Source organism: Callithrix jacchus, chromosome 17 (genome assembly GCF_049354715.1).
Source record: "Callithrix jacchus isolate 240 chromosome 17, calJac240_pri, whole genome shotgun sequence".
Taxonomy (NCBI): Eukaryota; Metazoa; Chordata; class Mammalia; order Primates; family Cebidae; genus Callithrix; species Callithrix jacchus.
The window spans coordinates 80,996,714-81,019,612 of NC_133518.1; the positions used below are offsets into that span (position 1 = coordinate 80,996,714).

A 22,899-nucleotide genomic window follows, 5' to 3' on the forward strand; every position below is an offset into this window, starting at 1 on the left:
GCCCAGCTGCCTGGCCCGGTCACCGTGGTGGAAGAGCCAGGATTTGAACTGAGGGTTTCTCATTCCCATTTGTTACTCTTTGTACTTCCCTGAGCTGCCTGAGAAAGTCTGGACTGGCACTGTGTTGGCAGGGCCACTGGGAACTGTGGGGGCAGGAGGCTCATGCTGGGCCAGTCTGTGTGTGCCTGCTTCTCAAGTGCTTCTCACTCTGATGAGAGCTGGGGAGGAGGCCACCGCCGAGTTGGGGAGGGGGATGGCTTGGCCCCCAGCTGGGCAGCTGGCCTTTTTTCTCTTGCCTGTTTTCCTCTCTAGGGATTGAGCATGGGTCAGGGGCTGGCCTGGCCAAGCTCTCAGCTCTGACATTTCTTACTCTGATGGGAGGGTTTGCTGTGTGGTGGCTCCACTTGCTTAGCTTTGAAGGTGCCACCAGCTTCCTTCTCCGGGCCTAGGAGAGTATAGGTCAGAGGTTGCTCACCTGGAGGCATCCGCTCCTCTGTGTCTGCATGTGTGTGGGTGTGCATATGTGTGTGTTTCAAATCTGAACTCTTCAGCGTTGTTCAGAAGTCAGGAGAAAGATGGAAAATGAAATCAAGGAACAGAATGGTATGGTGAACGCATGAATATTTGTGTAGGGACAGCAGAGTCTGAAAGGGTCTGCAGAAGGCATCATTGGCAGCTACTGGGGAGCGGGTGGCTGTGCAGCGGGGGAGGGAATGAGACTTGATGGCCCAGTGTGCCTTCTGAATATTTCACCATGTGCATATATTACCTTTTCCAAAAAAAATGGTAGTACTGAGATTTCGCGTTTTATTTCTTGAAAAAATGGAAAGGTTTGATGACACTGGACCACGGTCTCTTGTGACAATTGATGGGATCTGAGCCCCCTGTAGATGGGGGTCTGCAAGCCCACCCCAGTCCCCGCCCTCCCTCTGTCTTCTGCTTGCTGCGGCCCTGTAGGCACCTGGGTGGGGGCCTGTGGAGTGGTCTCTGGATTGTTAGGAGAGGCTGCGGGAGGAACTTAGCCTAGGGCTCATCTGGTCCTTAGATTTTTCTGTGGAGTCTGTCACATTTGAGGAGCCCATACTTGGGTCTCAAGGGACACTGCACCCTGCAAAGATTGTTATTGAAATGTTAGGAGTAAGAACACATCTATTTTCCTGGAGAGCTTTTAAAAGATTTTCGGCCAGGCATGGTGGCTCACACCTGTAATCCCAGCACTCTGGGAGGTGAGGCAGGCAGGTCACAAGGTCAAGAGATTGAGACCATCCTGGCCACCATGGTAAAACCCTGTCCCTACTAAAAAATACAAAAATTAGCTGGGCATGGTGGCACGCGCCTGTAATCCCGGCTACTCGGGAGGCTAAGGCAGGAGAATTGCTTGAACCAGGGAGTTGGAGGTTGCAGTGAGCTGAGATTGTGCCACTGCACTCTAGCCTGGCAACAGAAGGAGACTCCATCTCAAAAAAAAAGATTTTCAAGGGCTTTTGACCACTGGAGACTTAGAGCAGGTGAGGAAGTGAGCACAGATGGGTTGATCTTGGGCCACTCAGCCACGGATCACAGATTGCAGGATCAAGACTAACTTCTGACTCCAGGGCCAGGGCTGTGTCTCCACTGGCTTAACTGTGCCCTGTGGCTGGCAGGAATGGGGAAAGTGGGTCCAGGTGGTTCTCTGTAGCTTCTCTTGGGAGCAGAAGGTAGCAGTGTGTTGGGGTGTAGGGGAGCCCAGGTCATGCAGGGGCAGGCCCCCTGTTTTCCCCCCGCACCCCTTGTCCCTGATCCACTCTTCCCTCCCCACAGAGGCTCGGAGGCGGCAGCATGCAGCCAGAGGAGGGCACAGGCTGGCTGCTGGAGCTGCTGTCCGAGGTGCAGCTGCAACAGTACTTCCTGCGGCTCCGAGACGACCTCAACGTCACCCGGCTGTCCCACTTTGAGTATGTCAAGAATGAGGACCTGGAGAAGATTGGCATGGGCCGGCCTGGTAGGTGGGACTTTGGCCTGGCTTGTCTTGGTTCTGACCGTTTCCATCCTCTGTCCTCAGGACCACTGAATGGTGGGTGGCGGCTGAGACCTCTCTCTGTCCCAGCACCCTGAGGTAGAGCATGATGGACATCAGTAGATGCTTATGTGTGGAGAACAGCTGGTCGTTGTAAAGGTGAATCGAGTTTGAGGAGAGTGAGGCCTTCCCTAAAACCCTGGCTACACAGGGGCCACCACAGACCCCGCTCTGTTCTCACAGAGGACGTACTTCCTCCATCGCCGCCTCCTTCATAAGCATGAAATCGAGTCTGTTCTGCTCCATTCCATGTCCAGTATCTGTAGGGAGAACGACTCTCAGGTGGTTTGCTGATACATTCACACTGGGGCTCACGCACTCGCAGATACACACACACACAGGTTTGCTCTAATTTGAGCTCAACGGTATTCTAAAAGTAGGGGTTGTAGCATCTAAAAGTTATAATGTTCTTCATAGAACATTAGAAACATATTAGGGCTTTCAACTTAAAATTGCTATAAATAGGTAATAATGTGCTAAATTAGACATTGATTTATGCTACTTTTGGCCTGGATAGTTGGTGTCTGATGCCAGTAGCATCAGAGAATGTTATGGAGGGAAAAAGCCTCCACACTGAGAAGATTCTGTTCAGCACCTTGCCTTGTCCTGAGAGCTGGGAGCAGACCACGTTTTGGCTACAGCCCTCCACCCAGTCTGAGAGCCAGTGCCTGGAGTGCAGTGGCCGTCTGGGCACTTGAGGCTCCTGGGCAGTTGGGATCGATTTCATCGGTATCACTGCTGGCCGTGTCTAGTGCTGGACTCACCCCCAGGGGGACCGCAGCCAGCAGCCTCTCCGGGGGCTTGAGCTGCCTTAACAGCACTGGGTTCCCCATCCTCCCTGCAGGCCAGCGGCGGCTGTGGGAGGCCGTGAAGAGGAGGAAGGCCTTATGCAAACGGAAGTCGTGGATGAGCAAGGTAGGTGAGGATAGACTCTAGCGCCCCGCTCTGTTCCTGTACTAGGAACCTTCCCCTCAGCCCCCTGAAGGTAGAGTCCTTTGTACAGACCCTCCTTCTCCAGGCTCTTATCGGGCAGGGCACTTGCATAGCTGTCGGGCTGAGTGTCTGTCTCCGCCAGATACGGACACGGGAGCAGCCTGTGTGTGGGGAGGGCGTCCTGGCCCGGAACAGGAGCTCGTTGACAAGTGAGCCTTAACTTAGCTTTGCTGTGTCTGAGTGCTGGGGCCGGTGTCTGGCGTGGGGTGCTGGACCTGTCTGGACCCAGGACATCTTGGCTTGGCTTCCCTTCTCCCCAACCCTCTCTAATCTCTGTGTTTTCTCTGGTCATCTGGCCCTGCTGACAGCTTCCTTCCCCATAGCCTGTCCTGACCTCTCCCCACACCTTGGCCTAATTTGGGTCTGTGGTGTAGTAAGTCCCTGGTCTGACTCAGTGGAACTTTGCCCATTGTCTGGAAGACAATGAGAGAGGAAGTGAGCCAGCCGTGGCCTTCCCTCCCCACTTCTGGCCTCAGGGATGGGGTGGGGGGTGGGTAGGGTCAAACAGCTAGACTGGGATTGGGCAGCAGAGATTTCCTTGCTGCACTCCAGCAAAGGGGCTGTCTCTTGGGATCCTGTGGCTTTTTCTGGGAACACTGTCCTGGTCCCTTGCCCAGGTTTTAGGGAAGGATGAGTTGCGTTGGGGCTGGCGAAGGCAGGAGAAGAGCATGGTGGTTTGCCGAGATTTAGGGGTCTTGGATCTGCCACTGGCTCCTGACAGGTCCCTGGGCAGTCAGTGGCCTCTCCAGACTTCCGTCGTGTCTTCAGTGGAAGGATGCCAGCCCCACTACCCAGCTCACCTCGGGGCTTTGGGAGGCACCTGAGATAATGGCTGTGAAAGGTCCTGTAACCTGAACATTGCTTGCAAACAAAAGGAATTCTAATTACTGGGAGGAGGTACAGGGCAGAGGCCAGAAGAGGCACTCAGATTTAAGGCACCCTAGCCCGTAGAGATCAGGCTCCACCAAACTGGCAAGAATTTGCAGCCTGGAGCCAAGGCTATGGGTGCCTCGGTGGAGATGGCCACGTCAGACTGATATGGCCAGCTTTGACCCTCACGGCCTCCTTTTTCCAGTCCCTTGATCTTTGGCCCTCTCCCTGTCCACCCTGGCCTCAGAGTCTCCTCCACTCTTCCTTCTCTCTCAGCCCTCAGCTCTAGGCACCCCTCCAGAAACCCAGCTGTCTTCCCAGGCCCTTCCCCAGCAAGGACTAGCTTCATCTGAACCACACACACACACTCATGGTTCAACCTCAGACTAAAATTATCCTCTCCCCTGGGCAGCCAGGGGATGAAGGGCAGCCGACTCCCTGGGGAGGGTGGAGACAGACAGCACCAAATGGTCAGCCCAGAGAAGGGGCCAGGGCTAAAAATGGACAAGGAGGTGTCTGTGGAGGGTCCCTGCGGCTCCTGCCCCCTCTACCCGGGCTAGGGCTGGAGTCTGTGCTGGGCACGGGTGCAGGAAGGGAGGGGTGGGGCAGGACTGGGAGGAGACTCAGACCTCGGGTGGGTGGTGCCTGGAGGGCTTTGGACTCTCCCTGTCCCCACAGCTGGGTGTGGGGCCACAGGCTGCATGCCTGTCAGTCTTTTTCTAGCACCCACCTTGAAGCCACCCTCAGGCTTTGGGTTTGTATTGGAGGTGTGCCCTGGAAGGAGTGTGGGCCTCCAGCCAGGATGCCCCGCTGACAGTTTGGCAAAGCCAGGACCTCTCTGGAAGCTGAGCCAGGGATCACCAAGTAGACCCAGTGGGGTGGGACTGAGTGATTGACCTGGGGACATTGGGTTCCATCTGGCCCCTGGCTGCCTTCAAACAGGTGTTCAGTGGAAAGCGACCAGAGGCTGAGTTCCCCCCTCAACACTCTCAGAGCACCTTCCGGAAGACCTCGCCCATCCCTGGGGTCCCAGCAGGGGAGGGGCCCCTGCAGAGCCTCACCTGCCTCATTGGGGAGAAGGACCTGCGCCTCCTGGAGAAGCTGGGCGATGGCTCTTTTGGCGTTGTGCGCAGAGGCGAGTGGGACGCGCCCTCAGGGAAGACGGTAAGTTCTCTGTCCTGCCAGTGCAGTAGAGGCATGGGATCTGAGGCTGCTGGTGACTCTTCTGCCCCCAACCAGGATGTGACTGGGACTGGGGACATGGCACGGAGTGGCTCATCCCAGAGTCCATGCTTAGGGTTTTTGGTTTTTATTTATTTATTTTTGAGACAGAGTCTCGCTCTGTCTCCCAGGCTGGAGTGCAGTGGCATAATCAGCTCACTGCAGCCTCTGCCTGCTGGTTCAGGTGATCCTCCTGCCTCAGCCTCTTTCGTACCTGAGTCTATAGGTATGCACCACCACACCTGGCTATTTTTTGTATTTTTAGTAGAGACGGGGTTTCACCATGTTGGCCAGGCTGGTCTTGAGCTACTGACCTCAAGTGATCTGCCCACCTCAGCTACCCAAAGTGCTAGGATTATAGGCCATGGCACCCAGACCATGCTCAGATTTAACTAAGCACATTTGTTATTTCAGTTATAAAAATAATTTACTTGTTATAAAAGTTTGGAAACTATTTGAAAAATAAGAAAAAAAAATGCCTGTAATCCCACCACTCAGGAAGCAGAGTTAGCATTTCTGCCTCTTCCTTTCACCTTAGGCATTTTGTTGGATTTAGTTAAGATACAAATTTTAGATACAGCTTTTAAAATCTTGTTCTTTCTCTTGGCATTTTATTTAAAATGTTTCCCTTCAGGGGTAGCATGTGTGCACCACAGCATACAATTCCGCTGTGACTCTCATATGCAGGCACCTCAGAAGGCTCCCTCCTGCCTCTGCAACTCAGTGTGCCCTCCTTCCAAGGGAAGCCACGGTGCCAGCTTGTAGCACCACCAGTTTGTTTTTGGCATTACATTTAAAGCATTTTCCTGCTACACCGAAGCACCTTTTAACATTCCATTTTATAACGTGTTGGCATTCTCTCCTCAAGCTGGTCATCTCTTACTTTTCACTTGGTATTTAAGCTGGGTATTCCCCCAGGAAGGGAGCGCCCGGCCCACGATGGCTCCTGAGGGCCAGCCAGCTGCCCTGCTGTAGCCAATCCTCAGGCAGAGCGCTGGTGACGCGCTCACCCACCCAGAGGAGCAGTGGGGAGGCAGGGATCGCTGAGCCGAGCTGGAGGGTAGAGCAGGTTGGCTCTGGGTGTCCAAGACCTGGCGAGTCCTGAGTCCTTGCAAACCCCGCTCTGGACAGGTGAGTGTGGCTGTGAAGTGCCTGAAGCCCGATGTGCTGAGCCAGCCAGAAGCCATGGACGACTTCATCCGGGAGGTCAACGCCATGCACTCGCTGGACCACCGAAACCTCATTCGCCTCTATGGGGTGGTGCTCATACCACCCATGAAGATGGTGAGTGCTGCGGGGAAGAGGGGCCGGGCCGGAGAGGGCTCTGCTCCCCAGATGTGTGCTTGGTGCTGTCTCTGTCCTGACTAAGGGCGGGGAGGAGGGGCCGGGCCGGAGAGGGCTCTGCTCCCCAGATGTGTGCTTGGTGCTGTCTCTGTCCTGACTAAGGGCGGGGAGGAGGGGCCGGGCCGGAGAGGGCTCTGCTCCCCAGATGTGTGCTTGGTGCTGTCTCTGTCCTGACTAAGGGCGGAGGCGCCCTAGATCCACGTTGTCCCCCCACCTGATGGAATAATGGGGTTCACAGGCCCCACCTGGTACTGACTGTGTCTGCTGCAGTCCAGTTTGTCTCTGTATTTTGCTGGTGCTCATTGTCAGAAAGTTACTCCCATGGGAGGGGCTAGCCATTGAGTTTAATTTTGGTAATTTGTATTTTATTTATTTATTTATTTTGAGACCGAGTCCTGCTTTGTTGCCCAGGCCGGGGTGCAATAATCTCAGCTCACCGCAACCTCTGCCTCGTGGGTTCAACCAATTTTCCTGCCTCAGGCTCCCAAGTAGCTGGGATTACAGCTGTGTGCCACCACACCTGGCTAATTTTTATATTTTTAGTAGAGATGGGGTTCCACCATGTTGGCCAGGCTAGTCCTAAACTCTGGACCTCAAATGACCCACCTGCCTCAGCCTCCCAAAGTGCTGGGATCACAGGTGTGAGCCAGGCCCGGCCAGTTTTTGGAATTTCTAACCATTGCCTCTTTGGGCTCCTCCTCTCTGGGTGTCAGTTTCCCACATTTTCTGGAGGGAGTGGCCTGAGAGACTGTAGGACTCCTACAGGTCCCCAGGCGACAGGCCAGGAAGGAGCATGTAGCCTCGCTCTGGAAAGCCTTCAGGAAGGGGGCTGGGAGCCCAGCATGGGGTGCCGAGAAGGGGCAGGGTCGTCCAGGCTCACTCCTCCTGCCTCCTCCGTGGCCTCAGGTGACAGAGCTGGCACCTCTGGGATCGCTGTTGGACCGGCTACGTAAGCACCAGGGCCACTTCCTCCTGGGGACTCTGAGCCGCTACGCTGTGCAGGTGGCTGAGGGCATGGGCTACCTGGAGTCCAAGCGCTTTATTCACCGTGACCTGGCTGCCCGCAATCTGCTGTTGGCTACCCGCGACCTGGTCAAGATCGGGGACTTTGGGCTGATGCGAGCGCTGCCCCAGAATGACGACCATTACGTCATGCAGGAACATCGCAAGGTGCCCTTCGCCTGGTGAGGGGCAGGTGCTGCCAGCTCGGAGTCCAACCCCACGCTGGTCCCTGCAGACCCAGGCCTCAAAGTTTCTGGGGCTTTCTTGACCCACCACAGCCCTGGGTTTTGCTTGGGCCTGCCCTTGTCTATTCTGAGCCCAGGGCACCCTCCTTTGCCCCCATTCACTCACCATCCATCTAGGAATTCTCGAGGGCCCATGTGCCAGGGTCTCTGGGTGCTGGGAAGCACAGGATGAGTCTGTTCGTCGCATCCAGGGCATTGCTCAGTGGGTGTTCAGAGGCTTCTTGTGGTAAGCTCCTGAAATGGCAGGGGCAGCCAGCCAGGGAAAGACTTGTTGTGAGCATGTTCTAGGTAGAGCTAGTGGTAGACAGGCCCAGGCCACACCAGACCTTGCAGACAGACCAGGGCTGCTCAACTGGCACTGGCCTGACCCTTGTGTGGGCTTACCCTGTGCCGAGACCATTGCTGTCTTCTGGTGCCAGAGGCACAAAGGACTCTGATCTCCCTGCTTTGGGGCAGGAAGGGTTGGTCCAGTCCTGCTTGCCAGATTGGTGGCTGTGGGCAACCTTATATTCCAGGACATACGGTCATCTTAACCAGCAGCTGGCTCTACACCCAGGGTGAGCATTATGCCTATAGTCCTGGAGTAGTAAGTTATAGCAGCCTCTTTTGCATTCAGGCATCCTGGTTTGAATGGTAATTTGTTAATGCAGTGCCTTTAAACAACACTGTGAAGTGGGCACTTAAACTGTTCTCATTTCACAGATGAGGAGAAGGAGCCTTGGAACCTTGAGTGGCTTTCCCAGGTCCTATCTGCCTCGGGGCGGGGGGGCTCCATGTCTAGGATAGCACCCTTCCATCTGCACCTCAGTCCACGTTGGGATGGCCGTTTCTGACCTCACCCGGGGACTGCCCAGAGCAAATGACTGTATTTGGGTGAAGCCAACGTGACTGTTTCCACACATTTTGGTTCTTGCCCTTGCCCTATCTGAATTTCCCACCCACACCTTTCTGGTGAAGGATCCAAATCCCAGGATCCCGCCCCAAATCTGGGAACTGTCATCCTCCCACCACGGTCAGAAAGCAGCCTGTGATCTTCTCCTGCCCTGTCCTGCAGCCTCTGACCTCCTTTCTCTCCCTGCTTCTCTGGCTGGGAAATGTCCCCTCCTCTTCCTACGCCAGGCTGCTTGTGAATAAGAGGCCTGAGCGTAGACCATCTTTCCCAAGTCGGTGTACCGTGTAGTCCAGGAGTCCTGCCCCCACCCACTTCACACGCATCCCTGAGACCCACTGTTGAACCTGGCACTGGGGGTCAAACAGATGTTTGCTGAATGAGCGTTTGACGTCCCTGGGGCGGATGCAGTGGGGTTGTTTGAGAGGGCTTCTCTGTGACCCCTGCCTCTACCAGGTGTGCCCCTGAGAGCCTGAAGACACGTACCTTCTCCCATGCCAGCGACACCTGGATGTTCGGGGTGACACTGTGGGAGATGTTCACCTACGGCCAGGAGCCCTGGATCGGCCTCAATGGCAGTCAGGTGAGGGCTGAGAGACGGGCCTCATAGAGGGGGTAAATTCCACCCTGAGTTTGCAGCCTGGCCTGCTGGAGCTGGCTCTCATCTGAGGGACTCCCTTCTCCCAGGCCCCATATCTGTATGGCCTCTCGGGGAGCACCCAGCAGAGACTGGGATGCACTAGGCTGGGGAGAGAAGACCTGGGGCCTGCCCTTATCCTCCAGCCCTTGCCACAGCCACTCATGCTGAGGCCCAGACCTGGGAAGAAGGGTCAAGGGCTCTGGAGAGGGCCCCTCCCAGGCAGGCAGATCCCTTCTGAGGCCAGGCATGGTGGCAGCAGCTGCAGCTGAGGAGGGGCCGGAGGAAGGGCAGGAAGGGAAGGGCTGGGTACTCCATGGGTCCTCACCCTCTACGCCTCCCACCATCAGATCCTGCATAAGATTGACAAGGAGGGGGAGCGGCTGCCTCGGCCCGAGGACTGCCCCCAGGACATCTACAATGTCATGGTCCAGTGCTGGGCTCACAAGCCAGAGGACAGACCTACGTTTGTGGCTCTGCGGGACTTCCTGCTGGAGGTGAGGGACAGGGCAGCCCAGGAGAGCTGAGGGGCCATCCAGGGGTCAGCTCCAGAGCTGGCTATGACCTTTCTCTCCCCCCAGGCCCATCCCACTGACATGCGGGCCCTTCAGGACTTTGAGGAGCCGGACAAGCTGCACATCCAGATGAATGACGTCATCACTGTCATCGAGGGAAGGTAGGGATGTCTTGAAGGGCACAGGTCCAAGGGGCCTGTGGACAAACCACTTTGGCCACACACAGGCTGGCAGTTGGGCCTGAACCCTGCAACGTGAGGAGGGGACAGGCCTGGCTGGGTCTCCTTAGTGCCCTTCCCTGCCAGCTTCCTCCTACCACCCTTTTCCATGGGTTCCAGCCCTGGCTGTGTGATTGGGCCAGGCTGCCTTGATGGAGGGGTTGGGTGGCCTGGCCTGGCCTCAGGGCTGCAGTGGAGCTCAGGGACTCCCGAGTATCCTCCTCTGGTCCTCCCTGCTTCTCTCCCCGCTTCTCCCTGACATAAGGACTCAACTCTGTACCCGGGTGCCTTTCAGTAGCTGAAGCAGCCCAGCCTGCCCTCTTGCCAGCTTTCCATCTTTCCTGCTGAGCCCATCACCCCCTCCCAGGCCCGCCTCCGGCCTCTGCCCCTCTCTTCCCATCTCCCTTGTGGGGGACCCTCTCTCTTAACTCTCCTCCCGAAACCTCTGTCTTCTCCTTGAGGGCTCACCCACTGCTGGCCCTGCCTTCCGCTATCTGATCCCCAGGGCAGGTCTGAGGTGCCTTTGAGGCAGTGGGGGGTGTTGAGGACCAGGAAGAAATTCCCTGTGGTCTAGCTCCTGTGACTCAGAGCCAGGCAGGGTTAGGGCTGGGGGTGCTTCCCAGGGAGCCTCCTCCACCTGCACTGCAGGTTTGAGGGTCCGTAGCCTTTGATGAAATCCTGTGCCTCTTGTGGATGGGTGGAGGAGAGCCTCGAGGTCTGAGGCAGGCTGTGTGGAGGGTGGACTGCAGCGCTGTGACCCCCACACCGTGAGCCTTCCCAGGCCTGGCTCCCTCACCCTCGGGCCCAGGGTCTGGGAACAGGAATATGCCAGAACAGTCTGACGTACGGACAGACTGTGGGGCCTGTGGTTAGGGCTGTTGTAGGGGGAAGAAAGCAGAAGATTCTAGAAAGAGAGGCCTGGGGAGAGGAGGCACACAGGCTGCAGGTTTGGAGCTGAGGTGCCAGGGTTGAACAGAACGTATGTCAGAACAGTCTGACATATGGACAGACTGCGGGGCCTGTGGTTGGGCATGTTGTGGGGGGAAGGAAGCAGAAGGTTCTAGAAAGAGAGGCCTGGGGAGAGGAGGCACACAGTCTGCAGGTTTGGAGCTCAGGTGCCAGGGATGGGATGGCAAGCATGGCACTCTGGGGCGCATTCTAGAAATAGGAAGATTAAGGGTGGGGGTCCCCTGCAGTTACCTGGAAGGGCCTCCAGTCCAAAGTCCAGGCCCACGGCCACGTTCGCCCCCATGAACCAGAGAGCCGTGGGCCCAGCCCCCCTTGTGCTGCTGCCAGGGCCCCAGACCTTTACCGCCCGCTTCCCTGGCTCTCAGTGAGAGCCCGTGTGCCTGCCAGTGTCCCTGGGGTGACTCAGAGTGGCCTGTGTTTGGGGCATGTATCTCTGGAGCTAGTGCTTGGGGTCACTGCCGAGCAAGGTGGGCAGGTGGAGGGGCCAGGAGGGGCTGCTCCCGGGAGGGTCGTGGGTGCGGCCCGCTCTTCTGTCGCAGGCTTCCATTGGCCCCAGCTCTGGTTCCCTGTGGCTGCTGCTCCTGGGGCTCTCTGGCCCCTTCCTCCAGCCACCAGCCCTGGCTCGGACCACAGCACCTGCCCTCAGTCCCTGGAGCTGCTCAGGAGGTGGGAGGTGAGGGTCAGGAGGCCACGACAGCCGGTGAGGCTTGGGAGCGGGCCTAGGTGTTGGCGGTAGAGAGCTCGACTCTGCCCCCTTGTTTGCTCGGTCCCTGAATGTCTCCGTGTTGTTTGTCTGCCTCCGTCTCCATGTCTACGGGCGGATGGCTCTGTCTTGGGCCTGGGTTTGCACATGTGCGTCTCTGGGTTTGGGCCTCCCTCCTGGCCTGGCCTTCTCTTGGCCATGGATTCCCGCTTTTGAGGCTGTCTCCAGTATTTGTTTCCTGGTCGAGAGTCTGGGAGGCCACCTGCCCCAGCTTCGACTGACTATGTTCAGTGCTTCTCAGGGTGCCAGGCCGAGGGCAGAGGGAAGACACCTAGATATTTCGTGCTCTGTCTACATTTGGAGAGACAAATGATTCCTGGTATTTCCCAGGGACTCATTTGGAGGAAAGGATGGCTGGCAGCACTTTTGTTCCGCATGCAGAATGTGTGCAGCAGGCACAGAGGTGCTGAAATTCATTTCAGGTCCTTGGCCTGGTCTCGCCCGGGAGCCTCAGCTTCCAGTGGTAGGTGGGAGCCAAGCATCCAGGTTATCCCGCCAAGCCTGGGCCTGGGACCTCCAGAGAGAAGAGCAGGCGGGCGTTTTAAGCAGAATGTTTGGCCTTGGTTGAGCCATTTCTAGACTCCCTGGGGCTGGGACTGGAACAAGGTGCTGAGATTCTGGAGCTGGGCAGCCTCAGGCGGTTCTCAGCGCAGGCCTCGTTTTCTATCTTGTCCGCCCTGGAGAGGCTGACCGGAGGCCTGAGGGCGGCAGCAGGAGGTGGAAGGTTCCTGCGGGGGTGCTGGGCCCTTTTCCTCCTCCCCCAGGAACTCCTCGTCTAGCTCTGCTTCAGTCGCTGCCAGATGGCTCCTGGCCCTCCCACGGCTCTGGAGACTCTGGCCTGTTCATGGTCGGGGGAGAGGGCACAGCCAGGGCGGGCCTGGCAGAAAGGGCTGGCCTCAGTCCTCTCTGGGCTGCTGCTCACTCAGGTCTGTGTGGGCTGTGAGAGGCGACACTGGTCACCGTGGAAGTTCCAACGTGCTTGGGTGTGACACCACGTGGGTCCTTCTTGGATACATCCTCTGCACTGGTACTCTCCTTCCCCCAGGAGCAAGCATGTTTTACAGAGTGGTGTCAGGACCCCAGCGGCCACGGGGGCTCTTGCCTCGGCCATACTTGTACTAAGGGAGGGTGGGCTTGGTGTCTCCTTTCCCTCTCAGAAGTGGGTCCCAAAGGAGGCTTCTGTGCCAGGAGCTCGGCAGTGTTGGTGGAAGGAAAAGGCCAGAGGAGGGGACCTCCTGCCGGCCCCAGCCTTGGGCATTTGTCACGCTGCTCTGAGCACGGGCTCCGCCCCAGCTGCATTCTTACCCAGTGAATGAATGAGTGCCCCAGAAGAGGTGTGGAGAGCAGAGTCCAGCCTCCCGCCCAGGGCAGCCTCCAGGGAGCCTGTGGGTGCTGTGGGAGAGCGACAGCCTGGCCAGTGCCAGCGTTCTCCCCTGTAGGCCGCCATGGGAGGCTGTCTGTGTGTGCTAGGGAGCTGTGGCTCTGCTCCTTGGAGTGGCCCAGTTCTTCTTCAGATGGGACTTGTCCCTTATTGGGATGTTGTCCTCTCTCCTTCCTTCCCCCGCTGCAGGCAGGGTGGGAATCACAGGGTCGCTGTGTGTGAGGCCGGCCAGTGGCCTTTTGTATGAGGAGGCTGGGCCAGAGGAGCAGCCCCACCTCCCTGTACCTCCCCAGGGACCGGGTGCTCTCGGGTTTGGCTCTGGTGTCTGGGATGGGCTACTGGAGTCCCACTGCTGCAGATAAGCCTCATCAGCTCACGGGGCTGTGGGTCTGGGTGCTCAGGCATCGCCACCTCCTCCATCCTCTCTCCTCAGCCTGCCTGCATTTCAGAGGAGGCCTTCTTCACACCTTGGCCCTGGGACGGGTGAAACGGGTGGCAGTGAGGGCGTGTGGCGTGGTGCCACACGCGTCCACCCCAGCAGCACAGGGCTGTCACTGCCCCCGCCTGCCTGGACTCTGCCCACGTTGTCAGGCATGAGCAAGTCCAGCAGCAGACTTGGGAGTTTTTGGGTGTGGGGAGGGTCTTGCAGGAGCCCCATGCTTCCTGCCCTGCCTGCCCCCGCCCCTCCCCAGGCCCTGGCTTAGCAGTTTCATGTCTGAGGTTGGGGGGACTGACGGCCCCACTGTCTGGTCACTCCGGGAGTAGAGTTCCCTTCCGGACTCCATTTTAAGACATGAGTAGAGCCCCTCCTGCGGAGACAGGGAGGCTCCTGCAGGCCTGCCAGGAGGTGGTAGGAACAGGCGAAGTGGGGGAGAGAGGGCCTCAGGTACCCTGAGTGCTTTAGACTCAGGTCTGCATTCGGGAGGCAGATCGTAGTTGGAGGCTGGGCCTCCACCCTTGGTGTCCCTGGCACCCCCGCCCCTCTCAGAACTCCTGGAACCCAGCTGAGGAGTGACATTGAGTGGCCGGAAGAGGACTGAGGCCCTGGCCTTGCCAGGGGGCTGAGGGGCAAGGTGGAGGTGTGAGCGGGGCGCTGGCCCTGCAGACCTGATGACTGGGCTTGGGTTTGCATCCTGAGTCTGCTGGGATCTTTCTGGTAACCAGAGGCAAGTCACACGGCGTGCTTCCCTGTTTGTAAACTGTGGGGAAAGCTGTCTGACCCACCTGCAGAGTTGAGGGTAAGGCTGTGTGCAAACAGTTAGGCCTGTACGGGGCATGGTGGGTCACAGGTGCTATGGGGGAGGAGGGCTGGTGGCAGACAGCTGGGTCCTGAGGCCTGAACCTCATCCCCGCTCTATCAAGATGGGCAGGGTGTGAGAAGGGACCCCTGCTGGGGCTGCCCCACCATGCCTGGTGTTCACTGTGCCATCTCTGTCGGGCAGGGCCGAGAACTACTGGTGGCGTGGTCAGAACACGCGGACGCTGTGTGTGGGGCCTTTCCCTCGCAACGTGGTGACCTCCGTGGCTGGCCTGTCCGCCCAGGACATCAGCCAACCCCTGCAGAACAGCTTCATCCACACGGGGCATGGTGACAGCGACCCCCGCCACTGCTGGGGCTTCCCAGACAGGATCGATGAGTGAGTACCGGGCAGGGATACCAACCTGGCCCCTCGTGGGACTCCGGGTCCCTCAGCGTGTCAGGCGTGCGGCCCCACCTGCTCTTTACCCTTTCCCTCGGGCTCCAGTGCCGGAACCTGCCACTCTCCCCTCCTGACCTCTGGCCTTACTCTTGGAGGCTGTGGAGCCCTAGAAAGCCCAGCCTGGTGGGGATTTGCCAGGGGAGTACTTCCCTGCTGTTCTCAAGCTTCGGGGGGCTGAATTCCAAACTCTGAGACTGACTTCATCTGTGAAATGGGTCCACCCCACCAATGAGGGGAGGGTTATAAATGCACTCTGAATCAGAACGTGCCACTCAGATGCAGGGGTCCCGAGAGAAGTCAGTGAAAGTAGGGTCAGGAGCTTGTGAGGAGGGGCTCCTGTCTGGTAGAAAACCCCCTGGGCCACAACTGTAACCCCTCCTGGCACCTGGGCCTTAGGAAATGGACTTGGGAGGAACCTGGTGGAAGCTTCTGAGGAGGAGCTTCTCCTGTGAGCCCTGCATGTGAGCAGCGGTTTTCCTTCTGCTGGTGGTGCCAGAGTCCTGGAGGTGTGAACCTGCTGGGTCGGGCCCTGGGAATGTGCGCAGGTCCATGTGGGAGAGAGCCTGCTTCCCAGAACCAGGGGCAGGACTGGAAACCCTGGGGCCTGCGGAGGGAACATTAGGTGGCAGCTCAGCTTCCCAGCCGCACAGCTCTGCAGAGCTCACTGGACTTTGGGGGGAGCCCGCCTCCTGTATAGGAGGATGAGGCCAGTGAGGACTGTCTTGGAAGAACACACAGAATTGGTCACTTCCTGGATGCCCCACCCCAGGGAGCCCCCAGAAGTTTCTTTTGCCAGGCCTCTGAGCCTCTCTGTTGGCCACACAGGGATTCCTAGGTCTCTGCAGCCCTTCTCCTGCTGACTTCTGATACTCTGGTCTGCCCTGAGAGGTGTGGAAAGCAGGGGCCTTCACCCACCGGGCCCCCACACACAGAGCCCCAAGCTCACAGGGGCCAGCGCATGTGTTTTGCCTAAAAAGAACCAGGCAAGAGCCTGGGAACTGCAGTGAAGGACTGCAAGCACCTCTGAGAGGGGCCTGGCACCCTCTGTCCACTCCTGGTGCCTTCTGCCCACTCCTGGCACCCTCTGCCCATTCCCGGTGCCCTCTGCCCCACTCTGGCATCCTCTGCCCCACTCCTGGCATCTTCTGCCCACTCCTGGTGCCCTCTGCCCACTCCTGGCTCCCTCTGTCCCTCTCTGGTGCCCTCTGCCCACTCCATGGCCAGTCTAACCCCATTCCTCTGGGCTTTAATCAGCCCCAGTAACTATGTCCCAGATACTGACAGTTGGCACAGGGATGGAGGATGACTTGGGAGCAGGACGGGTGGCCCAGCCTCTCCTGCACCTCCTGGCCATGTGGCAGAAGGTTACCCCCTGCCCACCCTGGCAGGGGACTGTAGCTGGGATGCCCTGTTCTCAGGCGCCCCAGCATGGCCTGCAGACAGCAGTGTGTGCCCTCCAGAAGCTGCCTGGTGTGGGCTGGGGGCCCCGGGGATTGTGGAAAACCACATCTGTCCTTGTAGAGGGTAGTCAGAGCCCCTGAAGTCCTAGGTTTTTCATCTGGGGGTCCGGTGTCTTTTCTCTGCCCTCTCTCCAGGATGCCTTCTGGCTCCAGCTGAGATCTGTGGTCAGGATCTGTGGCGTGGGAGGCGGGAGGCCTGCGCTGCATACCCAAGTCTGTACCCAGGTTCCTCTGGGAGGTAGGGGCTCTGATGAGGTGGTCTCCTGGGCACACTCAGGACTTTGTGCCCGACCCTGGGGACAGGCCCAGCATTTCCACCAGAGGTGTTTCCTGCCCTTCCTCCACACCTTTCCCTGCCCTCTGACCTGGCTCTTTCCCCGACAGGCTGTATCTGGGAAACCCCATGGACCCCCCGGACCTGCTGAGCGTGGAACTGAGCACCTCCCGGCCCACCCAGCATCTAGGAAGGGTGAAAAGTAAGAGCCCCTCTGCCCTTGGTGTCCCTAATCCCTTGGTGACTCAGGAAGGGCACTGTCTTTGCAGGCTACCCTGAGCCTGCCGTTCGGGCTCTGGGGACAGTGGGGTCAGGGCAGCAGGCGGGACAGCTGTGTCCCTGGCTCCGGCTGGGCGTGGGGTGGAAGACAGAGGCAGCTGTATCCGCCGAGGTGGGCCTCCTCAGGCTGGGCCCCACCCACCCCGGCATCCCTCCTCCCTCCTTCCTCAAGGCCTAGCTCAGATCCTGGCTTTCCTCACTTCCCCTAATCCTGCTCTCCTGTCCCAAGCCAAAGCCATGCCATGGCTCCGGCTCTGCCTGGAGCCTCCTCCATTTCCCAGTCCTGTGCCTGACACACCAGACCGTGTGTTCCTCATCCTGCCACCCCGAGGCCTCCCATTTGCTGGGGGCTTATACGTTCACTCGCCCCTCCACTTCTCTCCCTCCCTCCTCTCCACACTCTGCCCTCTCATCCACCGACTCCCTCCTTTGTCCTCTGTCCTGCTCCGTCTATCTCCCCTTTCTGCATGGCCTTTCTTGCAGGGGAGCCTCCACCTCGCCCACCTCAGCCTGCCTTCTTCACTCAGAGTAAGTGGGGCTGCTCCCGATGCCTTGGCCCCCGCCCCCGCCCCCTCTCTCTCAGTCCTCTCCTGGAAGGTACAGAGCTGGGGCTGGGCGGGAGGATTAGGGTGTGTGCTGTGAGCTTCCCTGGCTGCCCTGGCCTGTAGTGCCTCCCAGAGCCTGCGCTTGGGAGCAGCAGTGTGACCCTGGCTCCTGCCTCAGCCTCGCTCCCTCTCAGACCTGTAGGCGCTGTCTGCGCTTCGTGGCAGTTGGTCAGGAGCTCTGTCCTCTCCAAGGACAGTTCCTATAGCCCCTGATGGCAGGAGACGGCTCCGTGCCTACACTAATGGTGTGCCATGACGGGGTCGGGGATGAGGGCTCACTAACTCACCAGGGCCCAGGGCAGGGCTGCCGGGGTCTTGTGCTGATGGAGGAAGCATCAGGCAGGAGTGTCACTTCCTCCAGCTCAGATGGAGGGAGGTGGGGCTCACCAGCCACCCGGGGCTTCGGGCAACTCAGGTTCTGCCCTCCTGGTCCAGTGGTCAGATGTGCACTGAGAATCTGGCAGCCAAGGGCGGACCTCAGACTTCAGGGGGAGTTAAGAGTGAAGGGTTGGTGGGGGGAGTCGGGAGTGGAGGATTGGTGGGGGGAGTCGGGAGTGGAGGATTGGTGGGGGGAGTGGGAGTGGAGGGTTGGTGGGAGGAGTAGGAGTGGAGGATTGGTGGGGGGAGTTGGGAGTGGAGGATTGGTGAGGGGAGTGGGAATGGAGGGTTGGTGGAGGGAGTGGGAGTGGAGGGTTGGTGGGGAGAGTGGAAATGGAGGGTTCGTGGGAGGAGTGGGAATGGAGGGTTGGTGAGGGGGGTGGGAATGGAGGGTTGGTGGGGGGAATGGGAGTGGAGAGTTGGTGGGGGATACTTGGCTTTGTTTCCTACGTGCCACCTCCCTGTGTTCCCCTGCCCCTGCCCCTGACTGACTGCCTACCTGGTGGGGTCTTCCTTTCCATCACAGAACCAACCTATGACCCTGTGAGCGAGGACCAAGACCCCCTGTCCAGTGACTTCAAGAGGCTGGGCCTTCGGAAGTCAGGCCTGCCCCGAGGGCTGTGGCTGGCAAAGCCCTCAGCGAGGGTGCCAGGCACCAAGGCCGGCCGAGGCAGCGGGGCTGAGGTCACGCTCATCGACTTCGGTGAGGAGCCCGTGGTCCCGGCCCTGCGGCCCTACACACCCTCCCTGGCGCAGCTGGCCATGGATGCCTGCTCTTTGCTAGACAAGACCCCGCCTCAGAGCCCCACGAGGGCGCTGCCCCGGCCCCTGCATCCCACGCCTGTGGTGGACTGGGACGCACGCCCGCTGCCACCCCCGCCTGCTTATGACGATGTGGCCCAGGATGAGGATGACTTTGAGGTCTGCTCCATCAACAGCAGCCTGGTGGGCACAGGGGTCCCTGCTGGACCCAGCCAGGGCGAGACCAACTACGCCTTTGTGCCTGAACAGGCACGGCTGCCCCCTCCCCTGGAGGACAACCTGTTCCTCCTGCCCCAGGGTGGGGGCAAGCCGCCCAGCTCTGCGCAGACCGAGGAGATCTTCCAGGCTCTGCAGCAGGAGTGCATGCGGCAGCTGCAGGTTCCGGCCGGATCCACGGCCCCCTCCCCCAGCCCGGGGGGTGACGACAAGCCCCAGGTGCCCCCTAGGGTGCCCATCCCCCCTCGGCCAACGCGCCCGCACCTCGACTTGTCTCCAGCCTCCTCAGGCGAGGAGGAGACCGGCCGGTGGCCTGGACCTGCCTCCCCTCCCCGAGTGCCTCCCCGGGAGCCCCTGTCCCCTCCAGGCTCGAGGACACCCAGCCCCCTGGTACCACCTGGCAGCTCCCCACTGCCGCCCCGGCTCTCAAGCTCACCCGGGAAGACCATGCCTACCACCCAAAGCTTCGCCTCAGACCCCAAGTACGCCACCCCTCAGGTGATCCAGGCGCCTGGCCCACGGGCCAGTCCCTGCATCCTGCCCATCGTCCGGGATGGCAAGAAGGTCAGCAGCACCCACTATTACTTGCTGCCTGAGCGCCCGTCCTACCTGGAGCGCTACCAGCGCTTCCTGCGTGAGGCCCAGAGCCCCGAGGAGCCAGCCCCCCTGCCTGTGCCCCTGCTGCTGCCCCCACCCAGCACCCCAGCCCCTGCTGCCCCCACGGCCACCGTTCGGCCGATGCCCCAGGCTGCCTTGGACCCCAAAGCCAACTTCTCCACCAACAACAGCAACCCAGGGGCCCGGCCACCAGCCCCGAGGGCCACTGCTCGGCCGCCACAGCGGGGCTGCGCTGGGGATGGGCCAGAGGCGGGCCGGCTGGCAGACAAGGTCCAGATGGTGAGTACTGGGCCTGGCTGTGGGGGCGGGGCAGGCCAAGGGACCCAGAGCAGTGGGCCTGAGAGGTGCTGACGGGGGGTGGGTGTGCCCAGCTGCAGGCCACGGTGCATGGGGTGACCACAGAGGAGTGCCAGGCGGCCCTGCAGAGCCACGGCTGGAGCGTGCAGAGGGCTGCCCAGTATCTGAAGGTACCGCCACCTCCTGCTCGCTCTGGCTTTCAGGGACCCTGAAGCCTGGTTCTGCTGCTCCCTGGCCCCCGTCCCTGTTCCAATTCCTCTTCCCCACCCTAGTTGGTACCCTAGGCCCATGTGTCCATGGCACCACACTTGCCCCCAGGTGGAGCAGCTCTTCGGGCTGGGTCTGCGGCCCAGAGGGGAGTGCCACAAAGTGCTGGAGATGTTCGACTGGAACCTCGAGCAGGCCGGTTGCCACCTTCTGGGCTCCTGGGGCCCTGCCCACCACAAGTGAGTGAGCCCACCCCGTGCCCCAGGAGGGCTACCCGGGCCCTGCCCACCACAAGTGAGTGAGCCCACCCCGTGCCCCAGGAGGGCTACCCGGGGCCTGCCACACTGGGAAGAAGCCGCACACCTCACAGCCACTCCCACTAGGGACACAGCCCTCCAGCTGCGGGAGGGAGGAGCACACAGGGCCCAGGAAATAATTTCTCCCAAATGCATTTATCTGGACATGTTAGCCACTTGGTTTTCAGATGAGTACAAGAGGGACCTGGAGCCTCTCCAGTTAAAGGGGGCTTGCTTCCCTTGCACCCACAGTGACCCCGAGCAGCTCCAGGGAGCAGCACTTTAGGGCCTGTGATTTATACCCCTGTTTCTCACCTCCATGTTTTTGTGTTTCTGTTTAAAGTAATGTTTAAAATTTCAGTGCCATCTGGGCAGTGGCTCATGCCTGTAAACCCCAGCACTTTGGGAGGCCAAGGAGGGGGGATCACCTGAGGTCAGGAGTTTGAGACCAGCCTGGCCAACATGGTGAAACCCTGTCTCTACTAAAAATAGAAAAATTAGCTGGGCATGGTGGTGCATGACTGTGTGCCACTGCAGTCCAGCCTGGGGGAACAGAGCAAGACTTGTCTCCAAAAAAAAAAAAAAAAAAAAAATTTTTTTTTTCTTTAACAAGTTTTTTTGTTTGTTTGTTTATTTTTGAGACGGAGTTCGCTCTTGTTACCCAGGCTGGAGTGCAATGGCGTGATCTCGGCTCACCGCAACCTCCGCCTCCTGGGTTCAGGCAATTCTCCTGCCTCAGCCTCCTGAGTAGCTGGGATTACAGGTACGCACCACCATGCTCAGCTAATTTTTTTAATATTTTTAGTAGAGACAGGGTTTGGCCATGTTGACCAGGATGGTTTCGATCTCTTGACCTCGTGATCCACCCGCCTCAGCCTCCCAAAGTGCTGGGATTACAGGCTTGAGCCACCGCGCCCGGCCTTTTTTTTTCCCCCCTGCTAAAAAGAACATGTATTGTCTTTCCTGTAAAAAGTTTATAGTGTAACAAAATACATAGACATATTAAAAACATAAATATATAAACATGCTTTGTATATTATATAAACAATGTATCTGTATCTGAGAGTTGTATCAAGTCAGTGTAAACTGAGGTCGGATGGATGGAGTGGGCGTCATTGCAGGAGGCGCTGGCTGGAGGCGGGGCTGAGACTGGCCAGGCCTTGGAGGCACAGCGCAGTCCGGACCCGCTGTCCTTGTCACCAGCATCTGGTCTTGTGCACCGCGCTGAGATTTTCCCATATGTAAAGTGTGTAGATAATAGTGCCCACCTCGTAGAAGGGACTGGCGCTATGGATGAGGGGCATGTCTGCGTGTAGCGCACCCCACGCCTGGCTCGGGTCGCAGGCACTCAGCGTCACTACCTCGTGGTGCTGCTTACTGATTTGCACAGATGGCACCTGTCGTCTTCGGATTCGATAATACACAGGAGTCTCTTAATTTATTCATAGTTTGTTAAAAGTAGAGCGGACACCCAGGATGATAAATTTCACAGTTCCTGCTGGGGCCTGCCAGTCTTCGGTGGTGTTGCCTGGCACCAGGAGGCAGTGACTCCAGCGGCTCCCACAACCACCCCCTGACCTTTCTGTGATGTGGTGCTTTCCCATTCTGTAGGCGCTGAGATGCGTCAGGAGAGCCAGAGGGCCCACCTGAAGGAATCACCTGAGCCTGTCCATCCACCAGGGGTGGGAGACACCCCCATCCAGGCCTGGAGGACCCGCTGCTCCCTGCTGCTCCTGGGACAGAGCAAGGCCAAACAAGGCATTGGAGGCTGGGAGCCCTGCCCTGCTCATCCCTCCCGTACCAGCGCTGTCCCTGCACACTTTGGTTCGGCCCTAGTGCCCCAGCCAAGATGCAGGAAGGAGCCTGGTGAAGACAGGCCTAGGGGCTGCCCCAGCGGGTTCTGGGTATGACCTGCCTCTGACTCCAGTCCTGGGCCGGGCCTGTGGCTGGAGTAGTGCCCCAGGCCCTGCCCTGGGTGACCAGACTGGGAGGAAATCAAGCTTGACCTGGGCAAGGAAGATGTGTTGGCCAGAGAGAAGGGGACCAGCACCCAGCAGGACCTCCTAGGATTGGGCCCTCTTCCAGGGGGCCCCTGGCAGGCAGTTGGGGTGCCGGGCAGAATGTGACTGGTGGCCTCATGGTGGACGTGAATGGGACTTGGCTGGCCTCAGGATCTTGTGCCTGGAAGTAGCCTGAGGTGGCTCGGGAAGCAGAGAAAGGGTGTCAGACCATTCTCTGGCGAGGACCAGGGCCCAAGGCCCCAGGGCTGGAAGGAGACTTAGGGGCAGCCGCCCTGAGGGACGTGAGTGCTTCCTCTTCCACCCAAATTCCCCGTGCCATTCCATGTTTTCCCAGCAGCCTCTGTTGGCAAAGCTGCTGCCCCAGCATCCGATACCTGCTTCTTCCAGAGAAATAAAGTTAGTTCTATTTTATGTTACTTACTTGTGCCTGCCTGTTTCTTCGCCTGCTGGTCAGGAAGCCCCAGGCCCCAGGGATCCCCAGGCCACCAGCATCTCCGGCAGGCAGCAGGCCTTGCAGCTCCACCTGGAGGCGCAGGGAGGGCATGCAGGCCTGGACCCCGGCGGCGCCTGCATGCCCCCTGCAGAGTTTCCGGGACTTTCCCAGTGCAGGGATTCCACCTGCCGCATGGGTTTCTGCAGGCCAGGATACACGGCAGGAGAGAGTGCCGCAACTTGGTTAGATA

The 22,899-nt window shown here is 59.0% G+C and overlaps 1 protein-coding gene across 50 annotated transcripts in view; it reads left to right on the plus strand.

Annotated features, from left to right (window-relative positions):
- The window catches only part of TNK2 (tyrosine kinase non receptor 2), a 42,091-nt gene extending 19,459 nt beyond the window's left edge, over positions 1-22,632 (plus strand). For 3 of the 50 annotated variants that reach the window (XM_078354810.1, XM_078354839.1, XM_078354826.1), the window contains 17 exons: positions 1,801-1,981; positions 2,901-2,971; positions 4,862-5,083; positions 6,272-6,424; positions 7,391-7,668; positions 9,077-9,203; positions 9,608-9,754; positions 9,839-9,933; positions 14,546-14,740; positions 16,648-16,739; positions 17,300-17,344; positions 18,326-18,720; positions 18,811-19,674; positions 19,767-19,862; positions 20,011-20,138; positions 20,861-20,958; positions 21,807-22,632. In XM_078354810.1, the coding sequence (XP_078210936.1) occupies positions 1,801-1,981; positions 2,901-2,971; positions 4,862-5,083; positions 6,272-6,424; positions 7,391-7,668; positions 9,077-9,203; positions 9,608-9,754; positions 9,839-9,933; positions 14,546-14,740; positions 16,648-16,739; positions 17,300-17,344; positions 18,326-18,720; positions 18,811-19,674; positions 19,767-19,862; positions 20,011-20,138; positions 20,861-20,942 (3,171 nt within the window). In that variant the 3' untranslated portion in view covers positions 20,943-20,958; positions 21,807-22,632. Of the gene's footprint in view, positions 1-1,800; positions 1,982-2,900; positions 2,972-4,861; positions 5,084-6,271; positions 6,425-7,390; positions 7,669-9,076; positions 9,204-9,607; positions 9,755-9,838; positions 9,934-14,545; positions 14,741-16,647; positions 16,740-17,299; positions 17,414-18,325; positions 19,675-19,766; positions 19,863-20,010; positions 20,194-20,836; positions 20,959-21,806 lie in introns of all 50 variants that reach the window. The other 47 variants (XM_078354822.1, XM_035278677.3, XM_035278686.3 and 44 more) reach the window with 28 other exon arrangements.
- The last annotated feature ends 267 nt before the right edge of the window (positions 22,633-22,899 follow it).